At 39.2% G+C, this 12,734-nt stretch overlaps 1 protein-coding gene across 14 annotated transcripts in view; it reads right to left on the bottom strand.

Moving 5' to 3' along the window:
* The window catches only part of LOC307170769 (protocadherin alpha-C2-like), a gene marked incomplete at its 5' end in the record, with an annotated part of 184,187 nt that overhangs the window by 22,423 nt on the left and 149,030 nt on the right, over positions 1 to 12,734 (bottom strand). The window contains one exon of one of the 14 annotated variants that reach the window (XM_079892036.1): positions 1,740 to 4,812. The exons of the other annotated variants lie outside the window; for them this stretch is intronic. Within the exon in view, the coding sequence (XP_079748162.1) occupies positions 1,740 to 4,358 (2,619 nt within the window). Of the gene's footprint in view, positions 1 to 1,739; positions 4,813 to 12,734 lie in introns of those variants that run through there. 14 annotated transcript variants of the gene reach the window in all.

Below are 12,734 nucleotides of genomic sequence, written 5' to 3'. Positions count from 1 at the left end.
CACTCAGTTTGTAATGATGATCTCTGGTGAACTAACAGAGCAGATACTGAAGGCTTCGTTTGTAATAAATTGTTGGTCATATTAAGGCTTGACAAACTGACAAAACTCTGCTGCAAATAATTGCTGAAGAGAAAATCAACTAATCTGTTGAGAAATGGCACATAACTCAATGGCAGCATGATCTATAAAATAAAATAAAATAAAATAAAATAAAATAAAATAAAATAAAATAAAATAAAATAAAATAAAATAAAATAAAATAAAATAAAATATTAAGAGTTTTTGCACTGTGAAATTTCAAGACAATTAATCACATTATCCTTCCCTTTGTTTTTTTCTTCTAATTGCCATTATTTTGAATAGTGATTCTCATTATAGATTTACTCAAGTTTCCTGAGATTCACCCATCTAACAGTATAAATATCATCAGATATGGACTTGCAATCTTGAGGTTCCCCCTTTTTTCCACATTTTTTGAAATACTAATGAGTAATGTGCATACAATGTGACATTTAAAGGATATTTTAATAAATTTATCCTTAAAGAAAAACAACTAATCTTACACAAAATATATCAATCAATCTTATTCAAAAGAACGATGCTGCAATTTAATACAAAACTATCTATCTATCTATCTATCTATCTATCTATCTATCTATCTATCTATCTATCTATCTATCTATCTATCTATCTATCTATCTATCTATCTATCTATCCATCCATCCATCCATCCATCCATCCATCCATCCATCCATCCATCCATCCATCCATCTATCTATCTATCATCAGGGGACCAATCATACTGTGTTTAGCTTAAAGGCCTATCAACTGGTTTTGGTGGATGAAGTCCAATATGAAGTTGCTTAACTAAACTGAAGCTAGGCTGGAGAGTCTCTCTTGAGAGATTTAAGTGTGGGTACAGAGAAACTGGAGTGTTGTTTGAGCTTCACACCTCTAAATATAAACACACCCAGCTGTCCTGAAACAACGCATTGCAGAACAGGCTGGAGAGAGAGAGAGAGAGAGAGAGAGAGAGAGAGAGAGAGAGAGAGAGAGAGAGAGAGAGAGAGAGAGAGAGAGAGAGAGAGAGAGGTGTAACAGTGAGCGCTTCTCTCTAAATTCATAACTGATGAAATGCAACTTGATGACAGATCTAAACAAGTGGAAAGAGAGTCTGATACGGTAAATCATCATAACCACACACAAACACTTGCATTCTGCAGTGCACACTAAAGACTGCTGCTGTGAATTAATGAGGCACAAAAAGAAAAAAAGTAAAAAAGCTCCAATACAACAGCAGGCATCCATTACCGAGCCCTGATATATATTCTAAGCAAGAGCTTTCCGGTGCTGAAAAAAGGCCTGTCGCTTAACTGCAAACAGTAAGCAGACAACTTTAGTACTTTGTAAAAAAAAAAAAGACTTTTCAAGTTGTAAATAAAACAAAGATTATTGGAGTTTGTTTTACAAGAAAAAATATTTTTAGTATTTCTTTAAAATGTCACATGTATTTCAATGTGTTTCTGTGATTTCTGAGAGAAAATGGTTTCTTTTTGTCTGTGTATTTGGAAGCAACAACAACAAAAAATGCCAAAGCTACTCCTAAATCATCATCATCATCATATCTGAGAGTGAAAAGGCACCAGGATTAGCAAGAGAGAACAGATTTTCTCATCACTTCATGCATAGATGGATGATTCACTTGATGAATGCTATAAGAGTGTGGGCACTGCACACACCTGTATTGCCGTAGCGTCGGGCATGCTCAGTCTGCGCACAAACTGCCCGCTCTGCCCTGTAAAGAAACGGTCTGCCCCTGAACCCCAAGTCCCACTCATCGGCCGGCCCGTATTGTAGAACATAAAAGTGTCACTTCCTGATGTTGCAGTCAGGCAGGTCTTATAGCAGTACGTTTTAGTTAGAGAGCCGTTTCCTCGGACTTCAATGTATCGTGGCTCCACTTTCAGATCTCTCCGCATCACCGCGGACTGTTGCTGGAACGTGACCCCACCAGCAGCGCCCCCACCTCCACCTCCACCTCCACCTGTGGCTCCACCACCTCCTCCCCCACCACCTCCTCCACCACCACCTCCCCCACCACCATCTTTGGATGCTTTCTTCATCGTTGACTTCTTTTTCTTCTTGGACACACAGCAAGGCGAGCAGGAGCAAGCGTCTGGTTGGCTGCAGTAGGCATGGCAGCGAACAATTGCTAGGACGAAGATAGTGAGCAAGAAAACAAAGGTGGTGGCACAGAGGGCAATAAGAAGATACAGGGTCACTTCAGAGAACATCATTGTGCCATGTGGTCTGATTATGCGTTTTGGGTCTGGGGCCACTTTAGGTGGGAGCTCCATGACGCCGACGGTGATCGTTGTAGATGCGGAGCGAGGAGGCAAACCATGATCGCGTACATGCACTGTCAGGCTAAAGACAGTGGAATTGTCCTCGAAGACTCTCCGTGTTGTGCGGATCTCACCTGTGTGCTCGTGCACCTTAAACAAGTCCAGTTCAGGTGGGTGATGGAGGCTGTATATCAACCAGGCATTTTCCCCAGCATCTAAGTCCCAAGCCAGCACACGTGAAACAAGGACGCCCGCCTCTGAGTTACGCAGAATAGTCTCTGTGGAGTGTGAGCCGTTCGCCGCCGGGCGAACAAACTTCGGGCTGTGGTCGTTGGTGTCCATGATGTAAATATAGACAGTTGCCACCCTGCTCAAAGGAGGCACACCATTGTCTTGAGCTTTAACCTGGAAATGAAACTCACGCAACTTCTCAAAGTCAAACGATCGCAGTGCGTACACCTCACCTGTGGCAGGTTTGACAGAAACATATGATGCCACGGAAATACCATGGTTGTTGTCATTGAGGACGGTGTATGTGATGCGAGCGTTCTCTCCGGCATCAGGGTCCGTCGCCTTGATGACGCACAGAGGTGCACTGACCGCATTGTTTTCTGAGACATAAACAGTGTATGAAGTCTGTTTAAAACGTGGTGGATTGTCGTTGACATCTGCCACTTCTACTCGTATCGTCATTGACGATGAAAGAGGTGGCGTTCCACCATCCATGGCAGTAACCGTGACATTATATGATGATATAGTCTCACGGTCCAGGAAGGCTGAGGTAACAATGGTGTAATGATTCCGGAATGATTTGATTTTAAAGGGCAGGTCAGGGGGGATGATATCCAAGCTGACCTGTTTGTTTTGTCCAGAGTCTTTGTCATTTATGCTTATTAAACCCACCACAGTGTCTGCCCGAGCGTCCTCTCGAACCGGGCTGGAGAGAGAGGAGAGCACAATCTCAGGAGGGTTATCATTCACATCCAACACCTCCACCACCACTTTACAGTGCACTGCTACGGCCCCTTGGCCTCGATCTGCTGCCTGGATATACATCTCATAGGTGTTGGTTTCTTCATAGTCCACATTGCTCATTACTCGAATTTCCCCACTGTCTGTGTCTACAGAAAACATCTGCCTCACTCTATCTGGCGTGTACGCGCTAAAAGAGTAATACACCTCCCCGTTGGAGCTTTCATCTCTATCTGTGGCGTTTAATTTAATCACCAGCGCGCCAACGGGAGAGTTTTCCCGCAGTTTCACTTTATACACGGAGCTGTCGAAGACTGGCACGTTGTCATTGGTATCCAAGACGCGCACGTTGATTTTGGCTGAGCCTGAGCGCGGAGGCGATCCGCCGTCAGTAGCAGTGATTAGAAACTGGTGTGACTGCAAAAGCTCGCGGTCGAAAGGTTTTTTCAGCACGAGCTCTATGTGTTTTCCATCTGCAGGTGGTTTGGTTGAGTCGAGCGCCAGGTGTTCGTTTGAGGTGAGGCGATAATGGCGCACGGAATTTGAGGCGTCGTCAGAATCTTGCGCGCCCTCAATGGAAAACCGCGCGCCTGGCTGTGCGCCCTCGGAGATCTCCAACTGGTACTCGTCTCGAGGGAAAAGCGGCGAGTTGTCATTTGCATCCAGAATCTCAACATCCACGCTGTGCTGTTCAAATGGGCTTTCTAACACCACGTCGAGACTAAGCGTGCAGGTCCCGCTGAATTCACAGAGCGTTTCGCGGTCAATCCGGTCGCTTATAACAAGCTTACCAGTTTTGTGGTTTATGTTGAAGTATCGCCTCGCACTGTCGGAGCTGATTCTAATCCGACGCGCCGAAAGCTTTCGCAGCTCCAGCCCGAGATCCCGAACAAGATCCCCAACGACAGTTCCGCTCTCCAACTCCTCCTGAATGCTGTAGCGAATTTGTGCATTTGTAAGGACACTTAATAGAACAATGAGGAAACATAAACAAAGAGGCACGTTCTCTTTTGTGCAGCTACATCGCCCTGCAACAGCCATCGCAAGCTGGCAACATCCACAGACGGATTAAAAACCACTTTCCGCCTTTAGAGCTCGCCGCGCAACAGCTCCAAAGCACGGCATCCAAAAAACGGGCAGACTGTGTGCAGGATGACCAAAGTCTCCGCTGCGCTTGCCTTTTCAAACAGACATTTTCCTGCTTCATCCATATTCTCTCTTTTGTTTGCGCCCCAGCTCTTTTTTCTTCTCTCCTCTCCGCGAAGCCGACTCTTGCTTCCCCTCACAAGGGTGCTGCCTATTGCTCCCCCTCTCTCTCTTTTTCTCTCTCTCTCTCCTGTCCCCCTCCCTCACCCAGTGCTGTACAGGCGGGGGATGGGAGAAACGCGCTCTAACCAGCGCAGCTCACTGCATTTCAGCACCTCCGAACAAAAACACCGACAAGCATATTAACAACCAGATGCACCACGAAGAATTAAAAATCAAAGGTATATTAAGGAAATTATCGCTTTCTTTAGCATTTACAACATTCGTCTTGTTTTCAAAACATTCTCATTAATATCGATTGAAAACACGGCTGCATTCAATCACAGAGACAGTGCCACCGCCCTTTTTTTCATTGTCTCCTCTTCTCAGCGCACAACTGAGGTGACTAAATTGAATTCTATACAGAATATTTCTTTCTCATTTAATTAAATTTCACCTTAATAAGAGCAAAATAGATTTTTTTATTATCACAACGACATGTTTGACTTTTAATGAACATATAAAATACTGATTGACAGTATCCTGACTCGCATTTTCCTCTCTTTCTCCCCTTTCATCTCAGAAAGCTCTCTCACTACTCACCGATGCATTCGATACCGCTGACAGCTCTTATAGTTATAGCCGTCAGCACTGACTGTACGGCCACTCACCCGCTCTTTCTACTGTCCCCAAATCTGAGAGATTAAATTGTCACCGATTACAAATGAAGCATCTAGGACTGCTGTGCCTCTCCCACACACTTCCTTCTAATCTTTCGCCCCTCTTTTGCTGTTATATCATGGTGCTTATCCACTTGTTCTTTTTTAATGCACAAAACAGGTGCAGTGCAGGGGCAAACGTTCTGATCCAAGCCAGTCCACCATCATAATGCCTCCTCCTCTATACCTATTTGACCGTAAAAAAATAATAATAATAAAAAAAAAAAAAAAAAAAAAAAAAAAAAAAATAAAATAATAATAATAATAATAATATATATATATATATATATATTATTATTATTATTATTATTATTATTATTATTATTATAACATTGCAAATAACATTGTTTTGTAATGGTCAGAGTCTATTAATTTAAAAATAAAATGAATTTGCCATTGTTGTTTTGCTTGCTGAATGTTGATCTGTGTGTGACTCAAGCAAGGACAATTTCAAGATATTGGCACAACTAGAGGGGGATCAACCCCTTTTGTTAGATGGTGTTTGTGATATAGTTGTTGCAACACATTCTCATACCCAAGACGTCCATTTTAGGAAATCAACATCAATTTATGAAGCCAAGTTACGTGATGTTCTCTTAAAATTGGTAGTTGTATGAAAAATTCAACATTCAAGATGGCTTTGGAAAATTAGTGAATGCAACTACGAAGAAATTAAGATAACTGCAGAAGAAATGAGTAAAAAGTCTATTAAGAATTGCCCTGCCTCCAAAACTCCCTTTTGCTTGACAAAATGTGACTCAAACCAATGAAGTAATCTTATGTTGGGTTTTCTGAGTCAGAAAGGTATAGTATAACAAGATTTTGACAAATAAGCTCAAAATTGTTGTACATTAAGTAAAGTGAACTAAAAAGTGTTAGTTAGAACAACTGTTGAGTTTTTAGTGTGTGCAGTTCTGTATGCAAGCAATGCAAGACATACAAAGAGCCAAAACAAATCAAATAGGGTCAACAGTGTAATTCTATTAAATTTAGTGCAATTTCATACTTTTAAAATGTAAGTACAATGTAAAAACATGTATGTACACAATAAGTGCATTGTATCAATTATTAATTTAAATGTTAGTACATAGTAAAGACACGTAATATAAAGTATGACATAACATTTTAATTTATACAGCACATGTACTTTTGTAGAAATGTGCTACAAGTAATTATGCAAGACATAAAGAGCCAAAAAAAAAAAAAAATCAAATACGGATAAAACTGAAATACAGCACATCCCTCGGTTTGTGGGTGTACTTGTTGCAGCCTGTTTGATGCCGAGCTTCAAGCTTAACAACGCCACCTCACAGGAACCAATCCAACTGTTTAATTAATCAAGGCCAGGGCGGGAAATCACATCAGACCGCCAACAGTCCTGACACTATATCTATTAATGTCCACTGGGGCTATTAGATTTCCATTGGAAGCTATAAACTCTGGGCTGTGTATCTGGCTTTCTCTCCAGTTAGACATTAGCACACATCTCACACATCGGAGCATCCAGTTCACGCTGTCTCTGGGCAGAAGTGACCAGACTATGGATTTCCACGGTGTTTTGCAGTTTATGTCGATCCATTTAAGATGTATAGTGGCCCTAAACACCTGCCTTTGTAGTCAAGACTTTAAGGTGTGTGACTACATAGAAATAAACCAACCCTACTGTAATAAAATGTGTGACAACTAGGGGTGTTATTTGACAACAAATGAGATTGTGATGTCTGGCAGGCTTTGCTGTACAAATAGCAGTGCTGTTTTGGCTGATATTTAGACAGAATGACCTGGAAGAACCCGGTGCTTTGAGTCATCAGGCCACAGGGCCAGTAAACGCTCCCCCGCCCTCCACCCTCTCTGGCTCTGAAGAATCTGAGCACCCACAAGAAAAGAGAACGCAGCGACTAGCTCTGAACAGCACAATAGTGTTTGAGAGAGAGAGAGAGAGAGAGAGAGAGAGAGAGAGAGAGAGAGAGAGAGAGAGAGAGAGAGAGAGAGAGAGAGAGAGAGAGAGAGAGAGAGGGAGAGAGAGGGAGAGAGAAACTGCTGTGAGGGCGGAGGAAATCAGAAAAGGAGATTTTACAGTTTTTCTCAATCGCTTTGGCACATTTTTCCAAACAGTCTTAACATTCTCTAAACTGTAAGTGCAATTGTCACAACTGTTTGCTTGAACATCAGAACTCTATCGCATGTCTGCAAAATGTATATTCACCCAAAACATTTCATTCATGCTTCAAAACCAAGTTAATGTGTCATTGAATTGACCGATGCCACCAAATAAAAAATAAAAATTTCATCGTGTAAGCCATGCTGGTCAAAATGTTTAGATGTTTTTTCATCATGGAAATATTGATAATATACAAATTTCTTGTGTTTTCTACTTTTTAGTTGACACTGCCTGTTTTCTACACTATATAAGAATGTCAGTTTTGTCTAGCTGAATGTTGTGTATCATACTGGGCTTTTTAGATACAGATTTCAGCCGTAGGTTGAAAATGTACTAGGGAAAGTCAATCCTGTAGTACACAAAGAGAAAATATTAGGTGTCCTTAACGACTATGTACTTACATCAAAAAATAAGTACAGTGTACTTACTGTGTTCATATTGTATTGTAAGACACTTTTGCTGCTATTGAGGTGCGATATGGGTAAGGATAGGGACAGGTTTGGTTGTATGAGTAAGGATGGTTTAAGGAAAGGGTCAACAGTGTAATTCTATTTACTGTAGTGTAATTTCAATTACATGCAGATACTTTAAAATGTAAGTACAATGTAAAAACATGTATGTACAAAATAAGTGCATTGTATCGAATTATTAATTTAAATGTTAGTACATAGTAAAGACACCTAATATAAAGTAGGACAGTGATACATGTAAACTGAAAATTCATAGTTCATTTTTACTGTACTTCCCCTAACACACCACCACCACACATTCTTACATATCTTCCTATAGCTCTTCCATAACAAGCAACTGTGAATTTTCAGTTTTCATGTAACACAATTTTACAAAAAATAACCTGGTGTTGCTGAGTAGAGTTGTGACTTTCCTCCATGTTCAAAACTGGTTGTAATGGTAGTGCTGGGCAAACTCCATATAGCCTACTGTATGCTCCCAAACTTGATTGGTTGATAGGCAAGGTTGTGATTCCTATTTCATTACAATTACAGGCCATTTGCCAAATTAGCAAACATTACAAACATTCCATAGGTATTTATGGAATACACGCATGTCCGAGTCCGACAGATTTCGATAACTGAAAGGATCATTTTGCATGTGAAGTCTCACACGATGAAAGAACTCACACTTGTTTAGATGTTGTGAAGAGTTTGACAATTTCACAGAGAATCAACTCATCACTTTTGATTAACAAGTGTGCATTTAGTTATTGTGCAAATTGTACACAATTGTACACACAAGTGCCAAAACTTGCCACAAGTGGCAATTTGCCTTAAATCAAAATCCTCAATCGAGAATTGAGCCAAAGCGATTGATAAAAAATGTAGTAATAATAATAGGCTAAACAATAAAGATCTGTCACATGTGTATACACCTGTGCACCTAATCCATTCATTATTTTCATTTATTATTTTCTTTTCTTTTTCATTTATTTACGTATCATTTACGTATTAATTACATATTGCGAAACGAGCACCGACAACTATCCAATTAATACAAAAATTCAGTAACTTTATTTTGATGGTCCTCCAACAGACATTCTACTGACTATAAGTAACTTTGCAACTACATATCAACTTATTCTACAAACCCTACCAGTCTACTAATACTCAACTAATACTCTAATGAGAGTTAGCACACATGTAGGTGCAACATTACTTATAGTCAACAGAATGTGTTAAAGGGAAAATAAAGTGAAACCAAAAATTCTTTGTACATTCAAACACAATTTTTTCAAATCTATTCTTTCCTATTTTCCTCGGACTGACTGCGCAGTCGTGACATTTCACAGACACTCCCCGCGGGACACGCACGCCTGTTTGCGCCCATTTCAAAGAGGGGGGACGGAAAACATCAGCCGTAATCTCGTCAATTATGCACGCAAGCTGATTCAAACACCTGGCCTTTCCTTCGAGGTCTGTCTAGCATGTACACATGCACGCACACACATTCTCTCACTGTCTTTTCTGTGTCTCATTGTGCTGTGATGCATTTGTACAACATTGACATCTCCCTGTTTTACCTGTTAGAATCGCATCCATCTGCTGTCTGCTGCTAATTGTTTTCCCCCTCAGGGTTTTAGATTAAGTTATCTCTCCTACACTCTGCTCAAACGGACATATGTCAGAATAAACAAAAAGACGCTGCTTTGCTCCTTCTGAAGTGGAAACTCACTCAAACAAGTAGCATCTATGTTATGCAATGGCTGAATATTTTTATACAGTTTTTTTAAATTGCTTCGGCGCAATTTTAGTGATAGTACAAGATTTTAAAACATGTATATTGCATTATTTGCTGTTAAATTAACTGATTGTTAAAAGTACTAAATTGAAAGAAAATACTGTTGTGTTTCGGCTATTAAACCAAATGTTCTCATTACATACTACAATAATCTCGTGTTTGAAACAATGAATATGTGGACTGAAAATAAATGTCTATTACTAATGAAAGCATGGGATCATGTTTTGAAAGAATTACCTTGTTTTTTTTTTTTTTACTAAGAGTTTTGAAAATGTACACCTTACTCGTGAAGATAGTTCCAAAGAGAATAAAAAAACACTGAAATCAAAAACTGAACTCTCCTCTACAATTCTTATCGATCCCCTGAAATGTCTGTACATTATTAAAATGAAAGACTCTTTAAGGCACTTCAACTTCAACTATCAGATTTTCTACATGTAAGCAGGACATACATACATTATTTATCCTGGCATCCAAATGTCTGAAACCATTAAAAGACTATTACAAAAGGAAATAAAGTTGCAGGACAGACAGATATATAGATAGATAGATAGATAGATAGATAGATAGATAGATAGATAGATAGATAGATAGATAGATAGATAGATAGATAGATAGATAGATAGATAGATAGATAGATAGATAGATAGATAGATAGATAGATAGATAGATAGATAGATTTTCTGACATTTCTCTAAAGTTGTTCTTAATTCTTGTAGACTTGACAGCATAGTGCAGAACATGACAGAAAAGTGGTAAGAAAAATCTCTTCACCTCTCTGTATCAGAGTCTACAGCTCATCAGCGTGCTTCTGTTAGATATTAATTTCCAGCTCTACTCGCTCACTACAAATGACTCTAAAATATTAACGCTGGATCATTACAGTGCAGTTATTGCCCCTTTAAAAAGACATTCATTAGACTGCAATAATGGCTGTTGTGCAGCACAGGGCTTTGCAGGACCAGCTTTGAGACTGTTGCACAGAGTCTGAGCACTAATGTTTATGAGAGTGTCTCTATACCCACATGTCGTTATGAAATGAGGGTCTTTATGAGAGTGTGTGAGTCAGTTGTGTGGCTTCTGGGGCCTTCCCTCTTCATTGCCACACTGCTCAGGGCCATGAGTGATGACCTCACTGCATTTATCATTCATAGTAAAATAGATGACATCATCAGAAAACCACCATTCTCCATTCAAAAAAAAAATATTTAAATGATTGTTTTATGTATTTTGCAAATGTTTGTTTTAAAGATGTATTTCTTTAACATATGACATTTTATTTGCTATAGAAATATAGAATTCTGTTTTTAAAAAAAACGAATTAAATTTTAAATTTGTATTGTGCAATTTAATGTACACAACTTTTGCTATTTATACTGATTAAAGCTTTGCAATGGTATAAGCTAAATATCATAATCACATTTAATAAAGTTCAGCTTTTTTCCCCATGACACCTTTACTATTTTATATAGGAGATATGAATATTAATTAGATATTGCCTGAAATACCAAGAAGAAAAGAAGATGACTGGGTGTGTCAGCATGTACTGGATGTTGTCAGAGTATGGGTAAAGTCAGACCTCTATGGGTACAAGAGAAGAACTGCAGGTCTTTACATCTCACATATCAGAATGCATTAGATTCTGTCTCTGACACAAAGAAACAATGGAATAGAACAAATCAATCCTCTTTTCAAATCTCATCTTTAAACACCGCTATGCTCTTATCCTCAATACGTATTTCTGACAGTCATCTCCTCCGTTTCTCTTGCAGTATAATCTATTTTTAAGACAAACCATTCTTCTTCCTTTTTTCCTTCTCTGCCACCCTTAAATGACTGAATTATTGTAAAACAAACTGCCACATCAGACCAATCATCAAAGTATGAGAATTTAATAAAGTGAGAGGGGAAGGGAAGAGTGAGTGATAAGGCAAAATTTATGTATCTTTGTATCTCTCTACATCCATATCCATCATAATATATAGTATGCAAAAATGTAATTCAGTTGCACAAATATCTGAATCCATATCCCCATTTTATCTAGTAGATAATATATTAAAATGTTACATTTCATGATGCACTATCCCCCGGTTTCACATACAAGGCTTAAATCAAGACTAAAATGCATGTTTGAGCCGTTTTAACTTGAAACTTCTCAAAATATACAAATCTTAAAATATATCAGTGCTATTGTTTTGTCTCAAGATGCACACCAGTAATGCTTTTTTTCTAAGGCTCATTTATAAAAGCTACTTAAATGTCCTAATTAAACTAAGGCCTAATCCTGGCTTAATCTAATCCCTGTCTGTGAAATCAGGCCTATATCTTTCATCTGTAATCAAACTGAAACATTGTCAGAACAAATAGTTATAGATTTATCAGGCAAAACACACAAGACAGGCATTACTAATCCTAGCCAAGATTTTTTAGGCAAGCATTCAAACTTCTTGCACTTTTTAAAACCAACCGTTTAGGTACCGCAGAATAAATAAAACATTCAGATTTCTCTGTTCTATTCTCAGCAGGCACAGCTAAGCGCACCCAGAACTCTCTTCATCTATCTGTGAGCCAACGTGGTTCCCGGATCTGCGATCCCAAAGCGTGTGTAATTTCTCCTCCATTACATTTCTCCGTCAGAGAACAGGCCGTGGTTTTACTGAACGCAAAACAATTCAACCTCCAGGGCCCTGATAAACCCTGCTGCCACAGCACCGGTTGCCCTTCAGAAGCCTGATTCTAAAACAGACGCCTGTGGAGGTGAAACAAAGCTATCAGGCAATGCAGACAAGCCTCAGTAGACCTCCGCACACAGAGCCACTATTGAGGACCCCGTACATGCTGTGAATGTGTGTGAAAAACAGAATATCAAGCAGCCAAGTTTCCCCTTCTCTCACTTTTTTTCCGTTTTGCTGCTTGGTTGTAGAGACCAGAAATCTGTGAATGCATATCAGGCTATTCATTTGTAAAATAAACAGATATATTATATTTCAGAATGAATGCTGAAATGTTATATTAGCATAAAGTTATTGTTTTTGTGTA

This window comes from Squalius cephalus (assembly GCF_949319135.1).
Source record: "Squalius cephalus genome assembly, chromosome: 14".
Taxonomy (NCBI): domain Eukaryota; kingdom Metazoa; phylum Chordata; class Actinopteri; order Cypriniformes; family Leuciscidae; genus Squalius; species Squalius cephalus.
Note: the sequence above shows the minus strand (reverse complement) of the source record. Positions and strands in the feature narration are given on the sequence as shown.